General features: G+C 38.5%; 1 protein-coding gene across 1 annotated transcript in view; it reads right to left on the bottom strand.

Moving 5' to 3' along the window:
* The window catches only part of LOC138761753 (protein unc-80 homolog), a 335004-nt gene that overhangs the window by 196786 nt on the left and 111987 nt on the right, over positions 1–26231 (bottom strand). Inside the window, 7 exon segments of the mRNA XM_069934449.1 lie at positions 214–422; positions 7227–7328; positions 10721–10884; positions 11241–11389; positions 19867–20014; positions 20780–20911; positions 23278–23586. Of these exon segments, the coding sequence (XP_069790550.1) occupies positions 214–422; positions 7227–7328; positions 10721–10884; positions 11241–11389; positions 19867–20014; positions 20780–20911; positions 23278–23586 (1213 nt within the window).

Here is a 26231-nt window from a genome sequence, read left to right on the forward strand (position 1 = left end):
AGAATTAGTTAATTTATTTGAAGATATTTAAGTACAAATGATGAAAAAGAATGTTTTTTATAAAAAATCCACCATTCAAAAGAAATTCCTCAATGTAGTCAATACTTTATTTTGAAATAAATATTTATAATAATTCCAAAAATGCAATATATATCCTACCTTTGATATATCTGCAACAAGATTAAACGTTATTCTTACTTCATCAGTATTTACCTATAGGGAGTTTGAGTTTTTTCCTCAGGGAAATTCTTCTGGATCGTGAACGCGAGCGCCTGTCTGTGGTGGTTCCAGAATGAGCTGTTGTGCATTCAGAAGTATCCTGCTCAGACTGGCTACTTGTATCACTCGCAGCACTTTGTGATTTAAACATCTTGCGCCAAAAGTCTTTGCGACCCAAAAGAGCTCCAGGAATTTGTTCATCACTGTGTTAATTCAAAGCAAAAATATTTTGTTAAGAAATGGAACACAAATATATAGGAGCAGGAGCAGGCCACATGTCTCTGTCATTCAACATAATCATGATTGATCCACCTCAGGCCACAACTTCTCGGTATCAAATCCTGAATTCCCCACTCATTCACAAATATATCTAACCCCACTTTAATTTTTTTTTGTGATCTGGCCTTTAAACTCCCAAGGGTGAAGAATTCCAGATTTCATACCCTCTGTTAGTAGAAAATTCTGTGTACCTTGGTTTTAGCTGACCAATATCTCAGATAATACTAAAATTGTAAAGCACAATGGTTTCTGAGAGTGCTTAGGTAAGGAACAAACCCAACTTCTTAGAGTGGGATGAATAGGAGTCTGCAGACACTGTGATTGTAGAGCAATACATAAAAGTGCTGGAGAGACTCAGCAGGTCATTCAGCATTTATAGGGAAGTAAAGGGTAACCAACTTTTTGAGTCCAAGCCCTTCAAGCAGGAGCCTGAATAAAAAGGTGGAGAAAACAGAGGAGGGAAGAGCACAGGCTAAGAGGTAAGTAGTCATAGGTGGAAATAGGTGGGAGGGTAGAAGAATAAAATGCTGAACAAAGAGGAAAAAAAATCTAATATTCAATCCAGGCATTTTCTTCAAACAGAGAACATTAACCTCCAGTTTCCATTAAATCCCTTCCCCAAGTCTCTCTCTTTCCCTATCCCTTGACTCCTTCCCTACAACTCCTCATCTCTGCTCATTCAGAGAACTAACCCCTTCCCTACAATTTTTCAGCATTCTTCTCTATCTTCCCAACCTATTCACCTATGACCTCTTACCTGTTTACCCAACACTCCTTTCTCTACCTCTTCCTCACTCCTCTCCTCCACCTACCATTTTATGCAGGCTCCTGTCTGTTTTTGCTAATATCTTAGTGAAGAGTTCAGCCCTGAAACATTAATTACCCTTCCTGTAGATGCTCCATAACCTGCTATGGTTCTCCAGCACTTTTGTGTATTACAAGAGAGGGACCTTGGGGGGGCTCTGGCAAGATGGCATAGGGAGTAGACGTGAGATTCCATCTCTCCCCAGTTGAATAATTAATACCGAATTTTAAAGTTGTTAGCATATTAAAAATGTTTTTAATAAGATTTTAAAGAATTTTAACAGTCATAATGAAAGCTATTAAAACTCAAACTTCAAAAAAAGGACAGTTTAAAAGAGCAGAAAGTGCAGAGGAGTTGAGGCCTACCTCGTTGAAGGATTCCCAGAGATCGATTTTTGAACAGCTGAAGATTCCAAAGACAAGCCAGGCAAAGGTAATTTTAACTCCAGCACCCTCGACACAAGATGGCGCCACTGCTGGCCGTCTGTTTGAGGAGCTGTGCTTGTGATTCAGAGCACGCTCCTGCGGATGCGGGGACGGTGGAAATGTCGGTACTGGGCACGAGCAAAGATTCATGCATGCGCATGATGTCGGAACGGGTCCTGACGACAGGGCCGACCCTCTCCCGATGGCCCGAACAGTCGGGCCTATGTGGGAGGAGATGTTGACCCAGAGTTGGGAGGCCCGGGCAGCAGCATCTGTCTTACCAACTGAGGGGAAGGGGAAGAACAGGAGGTAGAAGAACATTCTGAAGAAGAACTGGAACTGATTTTGAAAGCTGCCAGGCTTATTAAAGATAGGCCTTAAATGTTTCAAAAACTTGTAAAATCTTCCAAAAGTAAATCTCCAACTTTACAAACTTTCAAAACAGTACAGGTGGAAGAAGATACTACATTGTCTGTTTCAGAGGAGTTTATGTGACGTATGGATAATATGGCTGTTCGAGTTACTCAAGGTTTTCAAGAAAGTAAACTTCAATTTACTGAATTAAGAGGTGAAGTGGCATCGATTAAGCAAGATGTGGTTAAATGTTTAAGAGAAGTGATGGAGGAATTAAATTTGGTTGATATATGGCGACATATTCGTCCGACCCAGAAGGATTATTCATTTTATTCTGCTCATCATGATTCATTTTCAAGAAAAGATCTTTTCCTGGTTTCAGTTCATCTACAGGGAAGGATTGATTATGCAGAATACAAAAGTAGAATATTGTCAGATCATTCTTTATTGTTGATTTCTTGTGAGATTGCTGAGAAAGTTGAAATAATTTATCGTTGGGAGGTTTAATGAGATGTTATGTAGACGATCTGAATTTGTTTTGTTTTTAAGAGATCAGATTAAAGTTTATCTGGAGATAAATGAGTATATTTACGTTGTGGGATACTTCAAAAACATATTTGAAAGGTGAAATTATCAGTTATACGGCTAAAGTGCAAAAGCAATATACAGTGGAACTTTTGGAGTTAGAGAAAGATTGCAGATTTAGAGAAAAAGTTTCAGGAAAATGCAATGGAATATAATAAGATACAGTTAGCTAATTTGAAACTTCATTATAATATGAAGCAAACTTATAATTATGAGAGTTTGCTTTTGAGATCAAAACAGCGTTATTATGAATTAGGGGAAAAAGCATGTAAAGTAATGGCATAGCAGTTGAAAACTGAACAAACTTCTAGAACAATTAATGCAATACGTGGAAATTCAGATGTCACTTATAAACCACAGGAGATTAATGAAGAATTCCATGTCTTTTATCAAGATTTGTTTGCATCTGGAGGTAATGTGGATACTGAACAGATTGATACTTTTTTGTCTTAAGCTGAATTTATCTTCTTTGGAGGAGGAAGATACAAAATTGTTAGATATTTCATTTACTGATTTTGAATTAAAAGAGGCATTACAATCTATGCTGATTGGTAAATCACCTGGTGAGGATAGATTTATGGTAGAATTTTATGAAGAATTTTATGATTTGTTGTTTTCAGTGTACATGGATGTATTGAAGCAGTTACAGATACTGGGTTGTTTCCTGAATCATTTTTGAAAGCATTGATAACAGTTATTCCAAAGATAGAGACCCATTGAAAGTTGGTTCTTATAGGCCTATATCTTTATTGAATGTAGAGTATAAGATTGTAGCAAAAGTTTTAGCAAATAGATTGGCTAATTTTTTTTACTGAAATTGGTGCATGTGGATCAAGGAGGGTTTATTAAAAATAGATATTCAGCTGATATTTACTAAATTACTTACAATAATTAATGCATCAAGACAGCAACTTAATCAACCGATGATATTAGCATTAGACACTGAGAAAGCCTTTGATTGAGCTGAGTGGAAATTCTAATTTAAAATGTTGGAGAGATTTAAATTTGGACCGTCTTTTATTGGCTGGGTGAAGGCATTATATACGAATCCTTCCAGAAAGGTGGTAACAAATGGTCAGATTTCTCAAGTATTTACTTTGTATAGATCAACTAGACAGGGCTATCCATTATCACCAGCCTTATTTGCATTAGTTATAGAACCTTTAGCCCAGGCAATTAGACAAAATATAAATATTCAAGGTATTACGATTGGGCAACGAGAGAATAAAATTAATTTATTTGCAGATGATGTGTTGATGATATATTTATCTAAACCTAAGACTTCATTACAACCTTTACAAGATTTGTTAAAATTTTATGGATCACTGTCAGGGTATAAAGTAAATTGGGATAAAAGTGAGATATTACCTATATCTGATGAGGATCATTCAGATTGTATGCAAATTACTAAATTTAAATGGTCAGAGAAGATTAAATATTTAGGTGTAATTATTGACAAGGAGTTTAAGAATTTGTACGGTTTAAATTATTTACCTTTGTTAAACAACATTAACTCTGACTTAAATCGATGGAAGGATCTACCATTGACATTAATTGGTCAGGTAAATTGTATTAAAATGAATATAGATCCATGTATTCAGTATTTGTTTCAATCAATTCCATGTCTGGTACCGGGGAAATTTTTAAAAGAATTAAATAAAGTGATACATTCTTTTTTACGGAAAGGTAAATTATCTCGAGTATTGACACAAAAGTTGACATGGTCATATGATTTGGGAGACCTTCAATTACCACATTTTCAAATTTACTATCAGGCAGCGCAGTTGAAATTTATTAGTAGACAGTTTGATATTGATCAACCACCGATGTGGGCTTATGTGGAAATAGATCAGATACATGAAAGATCAATACATAATTTTATATATAAATGGAATTTATTGCTTTTACAAACATATAAGTTACCTGTTTTAACTCATTTATTTAAAGTATGGAGTAAACGGAACCAACTTATAAGTTCAAAAGAAGTATGTTCAATTAAAACTCCGTTATATCAAAATCAGTTTATTCCTTTTTCTATGCACAATCCTTATCTGAAGGAATGGGATTTAAAGGGTTTGGTATGAACTGAAGATTGTTTTGAGGCAGGTTCATTTCTTTCATTTGATAGGCTTAGGGATAAGTTTGGGATATCACAAAATACATTGTTTGCCTATTATCAAGTATGTGATTTTTTTAATGAATAGTTTCGGTCAAGAAATGATATTACCAATACAATCGAAGTTCAAAATATTGCTTATGGATAAGGGAAAGAAAGAGGTTTGCTTCTGAAATGTATTCGATGTTACAGTCAGGTAGGTGTATTGAGAATAAGAGATAAATGGGAACAGGAGTTATCTACTTCTATTTCTGAGGATGAATGGTCTGACTTATATTTGCATAGTGCTACAAAATTAGTTAATATGTTATAGTTTAGTCAATTATAATTTTTTACATCAGTTATATTTAACTCCTGAAAAGTTAAAGAGGTATGGTTTTAGAGATTCTGATTTGTGTTTTCAGTGTGGAGATCATATAGGTACTTTTGTTCATTCTGTGTGGAATTGTACAAAGGTTAAACCCTTTTGGGAAAAGGTTATAAATTTTTTGCGAGATTTATTTCAAATAGATTTATATGTGGATCCATGGTTGTGTTTATTAGGATATATGAATCCATTAACAGCATGTTTGGATAAATCTTTGATTGCATTTATTTGATTGAGTTCGGAGTAGCAAGGAAGTGCATAGCGGTAACTTGGAAAAATGATGCAGAGTCGAATATACAGAGGTGGCATAATGAAATTCAATCATGTTTATGTTTAGAGAAAATTGCATATAATTAATTATTATTCTTTTTTTAGAAAAAATGTGGACTCCATATTTGAAATGTATGAATTTAGATGCATAAATTTTTTTTAACATTTTTGTTTCATTTGTTGAAATGATGTATTGTAAGCTAACCCACTTTATTTGTTTGTTTTAATACTTTTATTTGTGTATGTTAAGCTACGGGGAGGGGGGAGGGGGGTAATTTAGAAGAGGTTATCATTTGGAAAACCCATGATGGGGCAAGTTTCTTCAGCAAGACGGTAAAGTGCTGATCGTGGGAAATCAGCAAGCAATAAATTTCTCTGAAACCATCGAGAACCTTCCTGAGGGAGTCTGGCGAAAATTCATAAATGTTAAATTCTTTGCACAGTATAAGAATTGTTCGATACCGGAGAAGTGAGAAGTAAGATTGGACTGTGAATGAAAGAACTTACCTGAACCTATATACATTAGAATTAGAAGGGTGTTAAGTTAATAGTAACAAGTTAAAGTTTGATCCTGTTTTTATATTTAAAGACAATTAAAAGCAACTTTTGTTTAAGTAATCATTTGTCTTGGTGAATTTCTATTGCTGCTGGGTTTTGTAGTTCTCTGGACTCGTAAGTCTCCCATGTTCTTGTTTCATACCATCATATTCAGCCCACCCCAATAAATACTTTCCTATATCATCTGCTCCCATCTCCATTGGTCTAGGTTCAAGACCAACAGTTTCATTCCAACAGCTATCAGGCTCTTGTAACTCCTCTAATCATGGACTGCTCTGACACTACATAGGATGGTTGATCTGCACTTTTGCAGTCACTTATTTTTGCATTTGGATAACTGTGAATATTATCTCTTTTAATTCAATTAGGTATTCAATTGTTTTTTTTTGTCAGAAGCAAAAGGTTCAATGCCTAAGTAGATTGTACAGGACAATAAACTCATTGTCATTATCCATGGCTTTGCTGAAAGTGAGAGAGTTGTGGCCTCTATCTCAGAAAATCTCACCTACCTGGTCAGTCTCATGACCAGGTTCATCAACAAGAACTCAATTCAGTTTAGCCTATCCTCCAGTCGATCTGTCAAGATACTGTAGCAAGAATCCTTTGGACACACCTGACAAATTCTACCCAATCTGAAACTTTTCCAATCAGTAACAGGGAAGATAAAGTCTCCCATGACAACAACCCTGTTATTTTTTTCATCTTTCCAAACTCTACCTGTTTATCTGCTCCTCAGTCTCTCTCAGTAGTGTGATCACTCTCTTCCTATTTCTAACTTCTACACAAAGGGACTCAGTAGATGAACCCTCCAAAATGTCTTTCCTTTGTGCAGCTGTGATACTTTCCCTGATTTGCAATACCACTACCCTCCCCCTCGCTACCTCCCTCTGTATCCATTTTGGAACATCTACACCCAGAATATCAGCACTGGCTCCTATCTCAACTAACAAAATCCTATTAATTTTATTCAGTAAAACAATTAACCAGACTTAGACAGCTAATATAAAACACTTGAACCACACAGCACATGCATTAAATTCCAGAGACAAATAAACTAAGAGTTCATTTCAGAAAAGTACACCAGTTTGGTGCACTTTGCCATTGCATAAAACAAAAGAATATTCAAACAACATTAAAACACAAACAACTTAAAGAGCCAGGTTTGCTTTATGGAAACTGTGTCCAAAAAGAATTATTGCATATAAAAGATACTGGTAGATAAATGTTAAGCAACTTCCTCCCACTTACTGTTCTGGGGTCTGAGGAGGGCGACTGGACACAATACTACGACATTCATCTGGTGCTGCTGCTGAGGCTTGTGCTTTATCAGTGGTTGACCCCCCTTCTGCCCTGCAACCAAACAAATTCAGATTTTGTTACATCCATAGCAACCCTTTTCCCCATCTACACTAATGTAATTTCCCTACATTAGGATTGTATCCTTCTCTGCTTATTCTGTTTAAGTGGTTGTCTAAATGCCCTTATATGTAGCAATTGTATCCAATTCTATCACCTCCTCTGGTAGTGATTTCCTCAGATCTTCTTTGAAAGTGTTGTTCTCTTTCTTTGGAGCTTAGAAGAAAGATGGGTGAACTTAGTGAAGCCACTTTTAGGTGGCCAGAGTACCCTGATGTAAAGCCGCATAGTCTACCACCTGAAAGCGCAAAATCTGGTCCGAAGGAGTACTCACCCAACCCTCCTCCAGGAGGTATATCTCCACATCTGAGCAGTCCCCGAGGAACCTGAAAGCAGCAGTCTAAAAGCAGTCAATCAGCTAGCGACCCAACTCCACGCGCCCGACAGCACCCCCTCCTCACTGCCTGACAGACCCCTCCCCTGCTGCCGCAGGACTATGGAGCAGGGGAGGCTGGCACGTGTTGCCCCAGCCCTCACGTCCCGCGCCGGACGCCCCTGCCCCAAAGTCCTGCACTGGCCGCCCCGGCCCTGACAGAAGGCGGGACTACGGCCACAGTTGACAGGAGCCAGTGTTCACTCCAAGGCGTCTCTCCCTGCTGTGGACCTTTTAGGTGCCAGAACAGCGCCTTCAGCGCTGCCACCTAAATGTCGCTTCGCAGCCGGCTGAAGAGCCGCATCCTCCCAGCTATTTCACCTGAAAACGGTCTGAGACAAAAAAATTCTGAGGGGACAGAATGTTGATATCAGCATGTTTTACTAGCATGAGAATTTTGAATAAGCAGTTTGTTACAAGATCAGGCACCAGTCATTCAACAGTGATGAGCTAAAACTTCACTCAGAGTGTCACAAATCTTTGGAGTTCTCACCTCAAAAGGTTTGTGGAGGATAAATTAATTGGATATGTTTAAAATGGAGGCAGACTAATATTTTAAAGTACAGGAAAATGACAGCTATGAAAAAGTGGCACAGGAATTGAGACAAGTGTGGATCAGCCATCGTCATATTCACTGGAAGGACAGGCATGAAGGGCCAAATTAACATGTTCTTATATTTTTGTGTTCTTGTATTTATCAATTAAATCCTAAATTAAAGATAAAAAATGAAATGGATATATAAGCAATTACTAACTATGCTGTAAATGTATATTATTCCAAATTACATTATTGAGATTTTTTTATGGAACTGGGCACCCTTTTATCACTACATAACGTCAACCAGTTTAACTTAATATTCAATATCATGAAATACAAATACAAGTAGCGAATCTATGCCCTCACAAATTACTTTTGTGATACTAGTGCAATAATAATCAGAATTTATGCAACTTACAAAGACAATAAATGTAATTTTTTTGTTAAAAGTGTAATTGTCCCCAGCTCCAATGGTTCACTGCAAGGGCCGAGCCAAACGCGCATGTGCAACCATACTCCTCCAGCACCGCAAACGGTGCCAGCCTTCACACACAACATTCGCACACGCACCTGCCGGCACCTGTGCAGTAATCAACATGGCCTACTAACTTCTGGGATGCCGGTGTCGCCTGCAGGGACCAATGGGACACCGCCCAACAGGTAAGGAGCGAGCCTTTTGCTCTTGCACTGGCCCCTAATTATTATTATTATTATAAGATACTATGGCTCTAAGTATAATTTTCTACTGTAATGAAAAACAAATACACCAAACATAAACAATTAACTACGTAACATTCAAAATGTTACACAGGTCCTTATAATCTTTACCCCCACTCTGCAGTCCGTGTAGTGGACAGAGTACCGACACAAAATTCCAACAAAATAAAGTCAGTTTGTACTTATTACAATTCCCCCATCTTCTATAGAATCCTTAAGTTACAGACATCCACCAGATCTTCCTCAGACAGAATAGACACGGCCCCCTTTTTTGAGTTTAACACGAGATACGTCAACATGTCGTTTGAATTTCTTCCTTTCTTCGAGCATTCCACTTCTCATAGTAAGAATTTGAACTTTCAAAACCAGATTTTGAAGATTTATCTGGTTATTTTGATTTCAACAGACATGCACAAAGGAGCACGCATGGGTGGGAGTTTAAATAAAGGTTCCTCTGTCCAACTGGACAGTTTGTGATCTGAGGAGGGTGAGTTAGGTGTTGACAATTTCTGTTGACCATTTAATAACATTGAACAACGATTAAGCAACCTTTAAGCAATGTTAAAGATAAGCATCGTAAAAGAATATTAAAGATTGTTGAACATCGTTAAGATGTTGAATGATGTTAAATATCGTAAGCTGTATTAACTTTTATACCAATATTTTGTTATTAAGAAACAACCACTTAGAACAACCACTTAAAGACTTTTCATAGAACAATAAAGGTTGCAAGTTTTGTGTGTTACAAATAAAGGATTTAAATACAAAAAAGTATAATTGGTAAAAGAAACAGGAAATATTTCAGTACTTTAGTGTTTCTTATATTGATAATTATTTTGAAGGAATAAGACCAATATTGTGCTGTATTATAGACCGAATAAATTGAATGACAAATTATTTGGTTGTACTCGATGCATTAACACAATTTGAACTCGATCTCTTGCAGTCAACTCTCAAGGAGATTTCATTCTAATCACTTTCAACTCTGATTTGATTCACAAGAGTAGGTCTGGGGATTGGCTCCAGATTAATTGAATGTAACACAGAAATAATGTCAAATCTAAAACAACTATCCTAGATAAAGAAATAAATCAGGTTCTTGCCAGGTTCCAATGATTTTAATTTTCAGTTTAAATGGTAAAGCTTTGAGCATTGTTGTATTTGCAGGCATTTGCTCTTGTGATTAATACAAATGGAGCATGTTGCAAATCATTACGAATTTGCATAGTCAGTGAAATTAATATCAGCTATTATTTCCAAGAATTTCAAAGCAGTGTTATTTATTTCCACCAAATTCTGGAGCTGTAACTAAATGCATCCAACATCAATTTCAGCCAAGTGCCCGACAACAGAATGGGGGACGGCAACTAAGTACACCAGGAACAACACCTAACAAGAATGAGATCAGCCATGTACCATTTGTAATCTAGGAAAATGCTGCATCCATTTTGGGGCATGAAGTAGAACTGTGAAATCAAGCTTTTAATGCACAGTGGTTAACGTAAATGAATTGTTCATTTGATTAACATCATGATTACAATACCCAACATGACTTCCACTTGGGTCTTATGAAGAAAAATAACTGTTAAGTCTATTACTGTAATTATGTAATACCTTTCCAATTATAACAATGTTGTTTATCAGAAAGGGTTACAATTAAATACATTTTTTTTTAAAAAACATGAAACAACGGACTACCTTTTGCTGACTGACACTTTCTTTTCTTCAGTTTCTTCAGGTTTCTTCCCAGGTGTAATTTTCTCAGCACTATCTAGGAGAGCACTTAGTGTCACCCTTCGAAAAACATTCCCATGAGATTCTTTGATGAATTGAACAAGCTGACGAATGTCACAATAAAGTCCCTACAACAGTAGCAACAACTTGTATTTATATGCATTTAATTCAGCAAAGTCAAGATAATTCTTGTGAACTTAAATTAACAAAATTGACACCACCAAATAAGGGAATATTAAGGTAGATTACCAAATGCATGGTCAAAAATGGGGTTATGCTACAAACAAATATTTTCTTCATTATCTTGGTATAATTTTTTTTTAAACATTTTGATTTTAAGTCAGCCACAAAAAAAATTCAAGGTCTTTCTATAACTTAATAAGTACATAGTGGAATATAATTTATTAGGAAGTTGTTGTGAGGTGACAAAGTATTAAGATGGTGCCAGATTCACAACAAGTTGGCTTCCAATGGAGATCCTCACCAGATTCTCAGCACTGTGTAATTCATGTGTAGTGGATGCACATCGGGTGATCAGAGGCTTGAACATGCAGCTCACAATAATTGCTTCCATATTTCGTGTAGCTGATTTACTGTCACCAGTTGTAAAATTATTTCCAAATCCAGCCTTGTCTAAACACACAGAAAATACAAATGAATGCTTTATTGTTTGAATCCTGTTTTACATCCTCTGATTGAGCTTTAATCTTCATAAATCTCTCTTATTCATTCCCATTGGACTACAAATCATTTATTTATCTTTATTGCCAAGTGCTGACAATTCAACTATATGACTCAATAGCGAGCTTCAAAATGCTTTTATTAAATTATGCTTGGTAAGTTCAAGTTTATTGTTATCTGATGGTACATATACAACCTGACAAAACAGCATTATCTCTGGACAATAGTGCACGTGAGTGCACGCACACCCCGACAACAAAGCAATCCAAAATAAATATATACAAAAATAATTTATGGGTTTCCCAGCCTGACAGTTCTGGTTTTTAATACTCCTCTACCTCTTCCTTGAAGGTTGTGATTCAAAGATACTATGCGCTGAATGGTAAGGGCCCTCAAAGATTCTGAGCCCTCTTCAAGCAGCACTCCCAGTAGATCTCAGCAGTTTTAATCACCCTCCATACTGACATCCAATCTGATCCTCAGCCGCTATTATACCATATGATGATGCAGCCAGCCAGAAGACTATTGTGCTCCTGTTGAATGCTGTTAGGATGGTGGCCGGGAGCCTTAACCTCCTTAAGAAGTGTCGGCGCAGCCGCACCTTCCTGACTAATAAGGTCTTGTGGGTCCAGGATAGGTCATTCTTTAAACGGACGCCAAGAAATTTGTGTTCCCCACTCCCTATGATGGAGCCATTGTTATGTGTTTGGGAGTGGTCCTTTGTCCTCCTGAAATCCACCAGCATCTCCTTTGTGTTGTCCTCAATGAATTCTTACAACACTGTATCAACCTCCTCTTTATAAGCTGACAAAGCCAAGAACCATTATGTCATCTGTTAATTTGATGATTTTGTTAGAGCTGAACCTGGCAGTACAGTTGTGACCCAGCAGTGTGAACAGTAGCTGGCTGAGCATGCAGCCCTGAGGTGTGTCAATTCTCAGTGTGATGGTGCTCAAGGTTTTGCTGTCAACCCAGCAGACTTAGGTCTTTCAATCAAAATGTCCAGAATTCAGTTGCAGAGAGATACTGCATTCCAGTGAGGACAGTTCATCCATCAGATTGTGTTGAACTCCAAGCTGTAGGCAATGTACAACAGCCTGGTAACTGGTGAATGTGCCCAAAAAAAAAATCAATAAGCAATCATTTTTGCCTTTCCCTGTCATTTAATTTTATTTCCCAGACAATCTATTCTCCTTTCCATTCTAAGTATCAGCCATTAATTTCTGAATTAGACAGCGGATTTATTCAGTGTTAAGGTGCCAACAGGGTCTGTAGGTTTAACAGAATTAGAATAACATGTGTGATTAAGGATATAATGGGAAAATATTTAAAATTAAAGAGATTAGAAATTCATCCATTCAGTAAAAGTACCACAAGCTCAATGTGTATTCACTCTGAAATTTGGATTTATTAATACCAATCAAAAGCAAACACTGGATGAAGTACAAGATACATACCCTGCTACTTTGTGCACCTAATACAGAAGGTTAAGGAAGAATTTACATGCCTCTACATCTTTCAAATGCATAAATTAATTTAAACGAGATGCATCAAGGCAGAACTGAGGATAAGGAATATTGACGTTTCCATGGAGAACTATTGCCTGTCATCCCCCCAATATTCAGTGAATCTTGGATTTCACATCAATGAGCTGCAACAGTCAGAGACAAGCTGGATATCAGATGACCAAATATCTGGCCTATTGCCTCACACTAGGCTGAGCTGATGGGTTGGCTGCACTTCACATTTGGCTCCCGAGTTTTAATTTTTTTTAACATACAGCATGGTAACAGGTCCTTTCAGCCCTTGAGCCCATGCTGCCCAATGTATACACAAATGACCTACAACACCTGGTACATTTCGAAGGGTTGGAGGAAACCAGAGCCCACAGGGAAAACCCACGTAGACATGAGGAGAATATACAAACTGCTTACAGAGAGCAAGAGATCTGAACCCTGGTCCTGATCGCCATAGGCATACAAGCTGGGATTGGGGGTGGGGGGGACTCCCCCCCCCCCCAAAAAAAAGATCTCCCTCTCCGTTTCAAACAAAGCTGGGGAGATGGAGGCCTGAATCCCCAGCTTTGCCTGATTTCACCTTCCCTCTTTCCCTCACAGCCGGAGCTTTACTTTATTAGTCAATTGGGATCTGTCCAGCAGCCTGTTTGTTGGCTGGGTATTATTCTCACTCCTCCCCTCCTGTTCTAAGCCTGTTTAGCAACTCTCTCTCCCCCTCCCCCCCCCCACCTTTCTCAGCCTATTCTGCACCTCACCCCCCCCCACCACTCCGGCTCAACGCCACCCCCCCCATCCGCTGCTCAGCCCATTCAGCAACTCCCTCCACCCCCGCATTCAGCCTGTCAGCAGCTGGTTTGCAGAGGAGAAAACGGCCTGGGCACAGTGTGGGGCCATGTAAAATTTTGGACAAATCAACTCCTATGTCCCCCCCTTAACAAAAGAGTCCCCATACACCTATGCCAATCGTTGGCACTGTAAGTGTTGCGCTAACCGCTACACTAACTGTGCCACCCAGCCAAGGCTGGCATAACTGCTTTCATGTGAATTGGAAAAGTGTAACTTTTGTTTTCCCTTATTTTTTAAAATAATTTAGACTAAGAAAATGCACTTTTTTATTTTTAATTAGAGACAAGGTGCTCAAGAGGGAATCTAGGGAGTTAGGTAGAAAGTTAAAAGACAGGACTATGAGGATGGTAATCTCCAGATTGCTGCCTGTGCCACACACTAGACAGGATACTAATAGGAAGTTATGGCAGATGAATGCATGGCTAAAGAGTTGGTGTAGGGGGCAGGGCTTTAGATCCCTAGATCATTGGGATCGCTTCTGGGGAAGGTCAGACATCTATAAAAGGGATGAGCAGCACCTGAACTGGAAAGGGACCAATATCCTGGCAGAAGGATTTGCTTGAGCCGTTGGGGAGAGTTTAAACTAGCTTTGCAGGGGGAAAATCATAATGAGGGGAAAGAGAATAGGATAGCAGCGAGACAGAAAGTTACAGCAGAGGTAGAAATTAATAGTAAACAGGTGGTCATTAATGACATAAAGGAAAGGCAGGTGAGCAGACAGGAGAAAGAGCTGTTCAATAGGAATACAGTGCCAACAACATTAATAACGGGCTTAAGGGCACTAAACTTAAATGCATGTAGCATTAGAAACTGTAGATGACCTGCTTGCTCAGATTCTGAAACATGGCTCAATGAGGTGTGTGATTGGGAGCTCAATATCCAAGGATACACAGTCTATTGGAAAGTTAGACAGGAGGGTAGAGGTGGAGGGGTGGCTTTGATGATAAGTAATGACATTAAATCAATAGAAAGAAGGGACATAGGGTCTAAAGTGGTAGAATCAGTATGGGTTGAATTAAGAAATACTAAGGGTAAAAAGATCATATATACAGACCCCCCAAACAGCAGTCCGGAAGTGGACTATGAGATACAGACAGAAATACAAAGGGCATGTCACAAAGATAATATCAAATATGGGGGATTTTAACATGGCAGGGAATTGGGAAGGACAGGAAATTACTGGTTCACAGGAGAGTGAGTTTATAGAAAACCTAAGAAATTGATTTTTTGAACAGCTTGTTGAGAAGCCTACTAGGGGATCAGCAGTTCTTGATTGGGTCATGTACAGTGAACCTGAGGATGTTAGGGAGTTAAAGGTCTTAGAACCTCTAGGAAACAGTGACCAAATTCAAATTTGAAAAAGTAAAAATGTTATTGGATGTATCAATCTTTCAGTGGAATAAAGGAAACCATGGTGGTATGAGAAAGGAACTGGCTCAAGTCGACTGGAAAAGCCAACTAGTCAGAGGAACAGAACAGGATTGGAAGATGTTTTTGCAAATAATAAAAGCCATGCAGGATAGATATATTCCAAGGAAAAGGAAATTAGTCAAAGGAAAGATATGGCTAACAAAAGAAGTGAAGGCTCAGATAAAAGCAAAGGAGAGGGCATATAAGGTAGCTAAAACTAGTGAGAAATTAGAGGGCTGGGATTCCTTCAGAAACTTGCAGAAAGAAATAAAGAAAGTCATAAGGAAAGAAAAGATGAGTTATGAAAGGAGATTGGCAAACAAAATAAAAAAGATACTAAGAGTTTTAAAAAAAAGAATAAAAGAGAGACACGTGTGACATAGGACTGATAGAAAATGATGCTGAGGAAATTATAATGGGCTACAAAGATATAGCAGAAGAATTAAATCAATATTTTACATCAGTATTCACTGTGGAAGATATTAGTAATATCCCTGACAGAAACAGGCTTCAGGGCGTAGAGTTGGATACAGTTAAGATTACTAGAGAAATTGTGCTAGGTAAATTGAATGGATTAAAGATAGATAAATCTCCCGGACCGGTCGAGGTGGCTTTGGAGATTGTGGATCCATTGGTGACAATCTTCCAGAAATTAATAGTCTCGGGTGTGATTCCATGGGATTGGAAGGTAGCAAATGTGGTTCCACTGTACAAAAAAGGTGGGAAACAGAAAAAAGGAAACTATTGACCCTCAAGTCTGACGTCAGTGGTTGGGAAGATATTCTAATTCAATCCTCAAGGATGAAGTTATGAAATACCTGGAGATGCTTGACAGGATAGGTCCTTGTCAGCATGGTTTTTTAAAGGGTAGATCCTGCCTGACCAATCTATTAGAGTTTTTTTGAAGAAATCTCAGGGAGAATAGAAAAAAGGGAGGCTGCGGATGTAATATTTTTGGATTTTCAAAAGGCTTTCAATGAGGTGCCACATGTTAGTCTGCTAAAGATGTGGGCCCATGGAATTTCAGGTAAGTTAGAAAATTGGCTGATAGGCAGAAAGAAAAGAGTTGAAATTAAGGGATCCCATTCAGGATGGCTGCCTGTATCAAGTGGTGTTCTGCAGGGGTCAGTCTTGGGGCCGCTGCTGTTTATAATTTGTATTAACGATTTGGATTACGGAATGAATAGTTTAGTGGCCAAATTTGTCGATAACACTAAGACAGGTGGTGGAGCAGGAAATGTTGAAAAAACCAATTGCAGAAGAATATAGACAGTCTGGGAGACTGGGCAAATATGTGGCAGATGAAGTGCAATGTTGAGAAGTGTTCGGTTCTACATTTTGACAGTGGAAATAAACAGGCAGAGTACTATCTGGATGGGGAGAAAATTCAATCCTCGGAGGTGTAAAGAGACCTGAGCATCCTTGTGCAGAGTAATCTAAAAGTTAACGCCCAGGTAGGTTTGCTAATGAAGAAGGCTAATGCTATGCTAGCATTCATTTCAAGAGGAATAGTGTATAAAAGTAGATAGGTGTTAATGAGATTCTATGGGGCACTGGTGAGACCCCATTTGGAGTATTGTATAGTTTTGGGTCCCCATTCTTAGAAAAGATGTGATATTGCTGGAGAGGGTGCAGAGGAGATTTACTAGGATGATTCCAGGAATGAGGAGCATTTAGCAGCTCTTGGGTTGCATTCATTGGAGTATAGGAGAATGAGGGGGGATCTCAGACATTTAGAAAATTGAAAGGTTTGACAGAATGAATGCTTCTTTTGATGGGTGAATCGAGGACAAGGGGTCATAGTCTTAAAATTAGAAGTTATCCAATTAAAACAGAGAGGAGGAAGAACTTCTTTAGTCAGAGAGTCATGAATCTGTGGAACTCACTGCCACACAAAGCAGGAGGCCAGATCACTGGGAGTATTTAAACAGGAAATGGATAAGTATCTCATCAATAAAGGTATCAAGGGATGTGGGGAAAAGGCTGGAAATTGGAACTTGGTGTGAGCAAAGTTTAGCTTAGTGTAGAGTCATGGAACAGACTTAATGGGCCATGTGGCCTGCTTCTGCTCCTTTATCTTGTGAACTCGTACATAAAGCTGCTCTTCATAGACTGTAGCTCAGCTTTCAACTCCATTATTCCCTCCATTCTGGTCAAGAAGCCCCCAGCCCTAGGCCTCCACATCTCCCTCAGCAAATGGCTCCTTGACTTCCTCATTCCAAAATCACAGTGAGTACAAATTGGAAATGACACCTCCTCACTGACTATTAACATGGGATGTGTGCTTATCCCACTGCTCTACTCATTAAACACCCATGACTGTGTGACCAGACACAATTCCAATGCTATCTACAAGTTTGCCAATGACACCAGTTGCCAGCAGAATCACAAATGGCAATGAGGAAGCGTACATGAGGGAGATAGATCAGCTCGTTGAATGGTGTCACACCAACAACCTTGTGCTCAGCATTAGCAAAAACAAGGAGACGATTGTGGACTTCAGGAGGAAGGCAGAAGAACACGATCCAGTCCTCATTTATGGCTCAGTAGTGGAGAGTGTCAAGAACTTCAAATTCTTGGCTGTCAACATCTCTGAAGATGTGTCCTAGAGCCTCCATGTCAATGGAATCATGAAGAAGGCTTGCCAGTAGCTATATTTTGTGAGGCATTTGAGGAGATTCGGCATGTCACCGAAAACTCACAAGAAGTTCTACGGGTATATCTGGAGAGCATTCTGGCTGGTTGCATTACTTTCTAGTACAGAGGTGCCAAAGGTCAGGACAAGAAAAAAGTCCAGAGGGTTGTTAATTTGGCCTGCGACATCATGAGCACTAGACTTCACTCCATTGAGATCTACAAGAGGCGATGTCTTAAGAAAGCAGCCTGAACCCTCACCACCCAGGCCATGCCCACTTCACTCTGCCACCATCGGGGAAAAAAGGTACAGCCTAAAGACGAGCACTCAGCTCCACAAGGACAGCTTCTCCACCGCTACCATCAGATACCGGAATGATCAATGAACCAAAGATACTGCTTTACTGTGACTTTTCACGCACTATTTTCATTTAGTTTTGTAAGATGGTTTATATAAATGTTTGCTCTGTGACGCTGCTGCAAAACAAATTTTCCGACTTGTTTATGGCAATAAATCTTGATTTTGCATAAGTTGTCAGGGATACATCCACACCTGTCTCCTAAAGAGCATTTCTGATCTGTCCGTTTGGGGATTTTTCTTCATTACGATGAGAATTCTTCTGACATCAGCAGTGGAGGTCTTCCTTGGAATACCAGTCCCTTTATGATTGCTGAGCTCATCAGTACACTCTTCCTTCTAAATGATGTTTCAAACTGTTGATTTTGTAATCCTAAGTTTGGGTGATGTCTCTTAATGATTTGTCCTTCTTTGTCAGCCACAAAATGATCTCTGACTTTTATTGGCACAGCCCTGGTCCTCATGTTGAAAAATGGCAATTGTAGATTCCAAAGGCAATTAAAATCTTAGAAGCAAGCCTAGCTCTCTTAGACCTGCACCAATGAAGCAATTAAATATACCCAAGTACTGACAAACACCTGTGAGGCCAAATGTCCCAAACATTATAGTGCCCTGAAATGGGAGAACTATGTATAAAAAACACTGTAATTTCTTTATGATCAAACCAAATTGTATACAAATAACCCTCAATAAAATCTGGAATGTGCATTTTAATTGCATGTGAATTGTTTAATTATACATTTTAAACTGTGGAGCACAAAGGCAAATGAAGGAAAATAAAAAGTGTCCCAAACATTACAGAGAACAGTATAATGCCCCACAATATTAAACCTACTTATGCAATATTTTTACCTTACCACCTACACATAGGAACAAAAGGATTTAGTAAAATATACAATTCTGTGCAAGGCTTCCAAATTGGAGCCATTGATTTCCCTGCTTCACATAGGCTGGGGCACTTAAAATAGAATTTTCAACTTCCCACTGATGAAATATGACAATCTAATAGGTTTAAAGTATTTTTTGAAAAATGCATAGGTGTTAAATTTTTTTAAATTCTGGGATCTTTTTAGTACCAGAAGTTTAAGATCCTTCATACTGTTTAAGATTATTAGAAGTCACATGGGAATGCTAGGTACTTCACCCTTGTGAACAACAGCATCTGCAAACTTCTGAAAATAAATTCATTTACTTATCTTCAGAGAGCAGAAGATGATTAAAATTTAGGGGAAAGAATTCTGATTCAAGCATCAGTTGTCAGATATAATGAAGCTTGCTCCCTTGTTTTCCTCTCAGTTACCCAAATGTTAAACAGTTGGCTGCATCAATTAATCTATGCTTCTGTTTTGATTCCCCCACCATTTCAATGATGGTAACAGAGTAAAATTAAAGGGCTATGAATTTCTTTATTAATTAGAGGGTCTAGAAAAGAATAGTCAGCGTTTTGGGTGAGAACCTTCATCAAGAACCCAAAAAGTTGACCATTTATTTTCTCGCACTTTTGCTGCTCAACTGAGTACCTCCAGCAGATGGTTTTCAGCTTTATTTTTGCTGCTTGAGATGCTAATTATTTCAAGCACTTTAAAAAAAAAATCACATTGGGTATATACTTTCTGACAGCTACAATTGAAGAAAATATATCATAGTATCTCAAGAGTACTTACTGTCAGTAACTGGCTCCATGCAAAACCCAAGCAGAGCATGCAAAAAATCCACCACATTGTTCAATGAATCCTTGTTTACATACTCCCGTAGAGTTTGTCGAAACTGTACTTTGCTAAGTTTGTACAATCTTGTAAGGCAGTTTTTAGCCTAAAAGAATAGATACATTTTAAAATGAACAATATTTTATTAGCTGATCAAAATGCTTACAAAATATGGTAGCTCCATTATGCTGCAGTGAGAGATCAACAGAACAATCCAATTTGTTGTAATGAATAAACAATGATTTAAATGTAACATCATTCAAAAAAGTCAGAATGTTGGAAGTAAACCTTTCAGCACAACTTGTCCATGTCATCTAAACTGTTCGTGGATCCAAACTCTCTACCTAAACTAGATCCATTTGCCTGCATTTAGCCCAAATGTCTCGAACTTTTTTCCTGCTTAAACATCTTTCAAACATTGTAATTGTCCTTGCCTCTAACATTTCCTCTGGGAGCTCATTCCACATACCCGCTATGAAAAAGTTGTCCCTCAGACCCCTTTTAAATCTTTCCCATCTCTCTTTAAATCTATGCTCTCATTTTAGACTCCACTATCCTGGGAAAAAGACTTTGTATTACAAACAGGTCAGAATACACGATAATAAATTTAGTTCCATGTTAAAAATAGCATTCAATGGGTATATGAGAATAGCAGGACTGATTTTAAAAGGACCTACAAAATTTGTAATTTTGGATCAATTTGAAATTAGCCTTAATTATAACCTGCTTTTCAGAAGATTAGTGGAACAATGGCAAAAGCACTTTCCATCGCTTACTATTTTAGAGATGACTTTTAGAAGATTACGTGTTTTGGTAACTTGTACAGCATTTTAATCTTTGCTACTGGTACTCACAAACAGAATTTACATACCTGATGGCGGAGACGATCTCCAGAGAGGCCGCGGTGGCCTTCACCACAACCGTACGCACATCCCAATGATTTTACGATTTTGATAAGCATTGTTAATGTGAGCTTATGAATACTCCCTGGGATATCTTCTTCCTAAGTAAAAACATGTACTATTTAGCACTTGGAAAGAAACTACTGCAAAAAAAAAACCACAACATTTGATGGTAAAGTGATTTCCTGATGCAATATAAATGTTTGCGAGAAATAAAAAAGTTCACAAAGTAAACACTCTATCGTATTCTCAAGTAAAAATAATGTATGTTCTGAACAGAACTATATATGGCTAAACATTTCCAAAGAATAGAAATAATTTTGATCGTTAAAAAGGCTGAAATATTTTTCCTCGTTTTACTCATTCCATTTTTGATGGTAATAGCTTTGTCTAAATATTGTTTCACAAATTCTGCATGCTCTCATCAAATGGATGATTTTTCACATGTAAATACAGTACAAGTCCAATTATCCAAAATTGGATTCTCCAAAATCCTCAATTATCAATTTTTAAAAAAACAATTTGAATAAATGAGGATATCCAAAGCAAATCAGAAACCCTCATTCAGCCAAAATTTTTTGGAGCCGAACTGACCACATAGATCAGAAAAAAAAAATTCACCCGATATGAAATTAGAATGACGATTGTCCTTGTTTCAGGTAACTCCCTCCCCTCTCTTTCCATTTCTTCTTTACCTTCCCCTATTGACTTTTCTCTCAACTCGCCCTCTCAAACTGCGAGCCACTGTCTCCGAGCCTCAAGCAGTCAGAAGAATCCTTTGTCCTGGCGTCATCAAAAGAGAGCAGTCTCCAGAGTAGGAACGGGACCTTGGGCTCAGTAGCATTCCCTCCCCTCTCAGCACACTGGAGCTCCTGTCCCAACACCAACTCTGAGCCCTCCCTTCGGCCTACTAACCCGCACATGCACACCAGACTCCCCAGTGTATGTGTGCGGTAGGCCTAGGGGAGGATTCGGAGTCGGGACGGGACCTCCAGTGACCAGGGAGACAGGATCCCACCGACTCACCAGTGAGTGTTCCACCGGTCTGGGAAACCTCCCTGGGGATCATCAGCAGTGGTGGGGACATGCCAGGATCAGCGGCGGTGGTTAAGAGGTCTCGGTGATCGGCGGCGGGGCTGGGAAAGTGTCAGGCATTGACCTTGGCCAGCATTTTTTTTTGGTGAGAATTAAACATTATTCTAATACTTAAAAAGCCTTCCTTTGTTGTTGTTGTTGTTTAAACATTGATACAAGTGATTTGCTACTGGGTTGTTTTAAAAAAAAAGACCAGTTATCACAGGATAATCGAAGATGTACTGCAGTTGTAAACTGAATTCTGGTAAATTATTTGAATATGTAATTGGTTTTAGCTCAGTCTGGTCCTTCTCTGTCCAGTCACTCACATACACTTAATTTTTGGTAGCATCCTTTATATTCGGAGTAATATAAAATGTTGTAGTGTTCCAAGATTCAATGGTAATGTTGTGTTGGTTACTTTGGATTAGAACTACGAGTCAGTTATGGACAAATTTTTGTTAAATTCTTCAAATCAGTGTTCTGGAGAAGAGTGGAAATTCTGACTGAAGTAGATAAATTGACATCAAGATAATATTTTGCCACCACCCCTTGTACTACACCATTTGACTCAAAAGGAAAGCCCGAGCTTGTTAATTTCTCTGCTCCCAGGCTGTCAAATTCGCCCACTGAGGCACAGTAGGTGCCTATTAAAATAACTGGGAGAAAGTGTTGATCGAAAAAAGAAGGTAATCAGAACTTTTTATTGAAGTTTTTTTTTAAAAGATGATCTTTGTGCACTGATATTTTTTTAAGAATAAGTGTTCATTATTATAATACAGTATCATCCTTTTTAAATTGTTCCCAAGCTCAATGAGAGCTTTGAAATCGAGTGAAACAGGCCTTCACTGAGTTTAATAGAGTCTACACGAAACACTTCCTCACTTCCACAATAACACACCATTGCGTGGGGACTTGAAAACTGTGACAGACATCAGGGATAAAATATGGTCCATGGACAAGTGGTCAGTGAACTGACATCAGAAAAGGACCTGCTTCAATTTGTTCCCAAGTGATTAAGGAATAATGTTAATCAACATTGTGGTAATCCAAGTTGTCTTGCAGCAAGTTAAAATTTTGATTAAATTTCTAAATAACAGGTTGCTGTTACTTTAATTGGAATATGTAGCAGCGAATGGCCTTTTAATACTGTTGCTTCAAAGTACACACACTAAACAGAAAGAATTTCCAAACTCAAATCTTCAATTGTCATTTTTTTGTATTTTCAGGCAGCTTAAAACCCTAAATTTTCTCGACCATGAGTTCACTGCTCAATTTAACAAACATGTTTCACCATTAAAAGGCTCCCATTTCTCATTAGCCAAAAAAATAAAATGCTAGATTTCACAAATTTGTAACGTTCATACTCTAAAGGTTGGAAATAAAAGCAAACCTCTTGACTTTTGCTCTTTTTATCTCCATCATCTCCTCCACCATCTCCTTTGCCACCACTTCCATCTCCATCCTCTGGTGCAGCCGAAAATGCACAGGATGATCCTCCTGGTGCTCCTCGCTGATTGACTGCTTCTTTCTGCCATTTGTCACCGACATTATTCTCCTTATTTTCTTCAGTTTTGTAATTTTTGTCCACCATTTGCACTACTTCCAATTGCAACAAACAGTCTATAATGCTTAGTCCAACATCACATATCCGAGAACTGATCTCATGGTTAAGTACCACGAACAAAGCTTTCAATATGACCTACAAAATAAGAAAATATCCATTACAAATTCAAAGAAATGTCACCACTCATACATGTGAAGAGCTAAAACTAGGGTAGATCTATTTTTACCTCTTTACCTCTGCAAATTCCACAGCCCTACTTAATTTTTGTGACTGCAGAATTCCAATTAAACTTCAGGGTACACTACTGCAGCCATCTTACAGAGCAGAATGTCTGGGACCAGAAACAAAAACTCTAATATAGATCTTGAAGCCACTCATATCACCTTTTGACACCTTTCAGTCATTAGAGATCCATTTGTGATACTCAGAAATTTAAAAACAATTTGAAAGGAAATATAATAAAAAAGGATTAAAAAATCCTTTTTTAAATATGTTTCAAATTAAAATGTAAGAATGTTAAGTTAAAAAAAAAATCTTCTCACCAGCATTTACTTTTTCACCAGCTATGAACCTTGTACAAATAGTCATGTTACAGATGCCAACTGGGAGAAAGTGTTGATCGAAAAAACTTTTTATTGAAGTGGTTTTTTTTTTTAAAAAGATGATCTCTGTGCGCGGTTATTTTTTAAGAAAAAATGTTCATTATTATAATACAGTATCATCCTTTTTAAATTGTTCCCAAGCTCAATGAGAGCTTTGAAATCGAGTGCTTTCTCTCAAGCAATGCCAGGTACAGTGACTGAACAGCAAGTCACAGGCTTTGGCACATTTCTAATAACCACATTGCAATGGAAATTAGCAAACACATCTACAATAAAGAATTGAACTGCACCCCAAGTTGCAAATATTTTAAGGGATAAAAGGTACCATGAAATTTCATACCAGGAAGTAGCCACTTTTGATATGGTCAGTAGTCAGGTACAGGGAAGAGTGACTGCAAGTGAGCCAAGTAAAGGAACCAGACATGTAGAAATGCAGCAGCCCCAGCCTTTTCAATCATCCCAGGAGACGGAATTTCTTTCAGCTATTTAGATGAAAACAGGGGCTGCAGGGTCAACAAGTTTAAGTTTCCTGATCATACCAATGTGCACTGGAAGTCATTCAAGTAGGGAGAGAAAGCAAGAATGCAGTGGTAGTCATGGACAGGATAGCTATGGGATTGATATTCTCTGTAGCAAAGATCAAAAGCCCAGAAGGATATGTTTCTTGAGACTAAGGTTTGAGATCGGTTCTGGGCTGGTAAGGAACTTCCTCTGGGAAGAAGAAAAATCAGAATCAGAATTTATTATCACAAACAAGTCACAAAATACATTTTTTTGCGGCATAGTACAAATATTCATATTATGAACCATCTTACAACAATAATATAAAAAAAAACTAGTGCACAGAAAGTAAGGCAGTGTCTTTGGTTCATTGATCATTCAGGAATCTGATGGCAGCGTGGAAGAAACTGTCCTTGAACTGTTGAGTTTTTTCCCCAATGGTAGCAGAGTGAAGAGGACATGGCTGGGTGGTAGGGATCTTTGAGGATAGTGGTTGCTTTTTTAAGACACCGCCTCATGTATATGTCCTCAATGGAGTGAAGCCTGATGCCTGTGATATTGCAGGCTGAGTTCACAGCCCCCGGATTTTTTCTTAACCTGAGAGTTGGTGCCACCATGCCAGGCAGTGATGCAACCAGCCAGAATGTTCTCCATTGTACACCTGTAGAAGTTCATGCGAGTCCTTTGGTGACCTGCCAAATCTCCTGAAATACTTCACAAAGTATAGTCACTGGCAAGCCTTCCTCGTGACACATGACATGTCATGACACACAAAGAATAATACCAGAGCATAACAAAGAAAGATGTTCCACATCTTCCATGTAAAGGGAGAAGGCAGACAGTGCAGTGGTCCCTTGTTGCCACCCCACTAAACAAGTGCACCTCTTTGGATACTGCTGCTGGATGAAGGGGATTACCTGTCTGTGGGTAGTTGCAGTAGCCAGGTCAGGGACACTTCAACTCGCTCTGAAGCTCAGTCAGGATGAAGCAAGCAGAATGATAGTGATAGGAGGCTCAATAGTTGGAGAAACAGGCAATTTATTTCTGTGACCACAAGCAAGACTCCAGGATGGTGTATTGCCTCCCTCGTGCAGATTCAGGGAGGTCTCTGGGCAAGTCCAGGACATTCTGAGAGGTGAAGGTGAGCAAGTAGAGATTGTGGACCATTCTGGTGACACAGGAGGGAAGAGAGATGTAATATGATCGTCGGGAGTAAGGTAGCAAGTTAAAAACCAAACCAGAAGTTCCAAAACTTCTTAGCATTATTACCCGTGCATCATGCTACTGAGGCAAGAAGTTCAAGTTTATTTGTCATCCAATGGTCAGTACCCGACAAAACAGCATTCTACAATTTACAATGCGCAACAAACATGTGTACAGACATCACACACATACAAACTATACATGAGCATAGAACATATGTACATATATTAAAATAAATATTAATAAATAGTAGAGTCACAGAGAGTTGCTTTAATCGTCGTTCAGCATTCTCACTCCCTATGGGAAGAAACTATTCCTCAGCCTGCTGATCACAAATAGGAACACAGTGGAATTCAATGCATGGCTATGGAACTGGCACTGTTTTTGAAGGTAGAAGAGGGCAGGTTTTCACCTGAACTGCACAGGGAGGTTTGATACTGGTACTCAGGTGGGTTTAAACTAGAGTGGCGGGGT

Source organism: Narcine bancroftii, chromosome 4 (assembly GCF_036971445.1).
Source record: "Narcine bancroftii isolate sNarBan1 chromosome 4, sNarBan1.hap1, whole genome shotgun sequence".
Lineage (NCBI taxonomy): Eukaryota > Metazoa > Chordata > Chondrichthyes > Torpediniformes > Narcinidae > Narcine > Narcine bancroftii.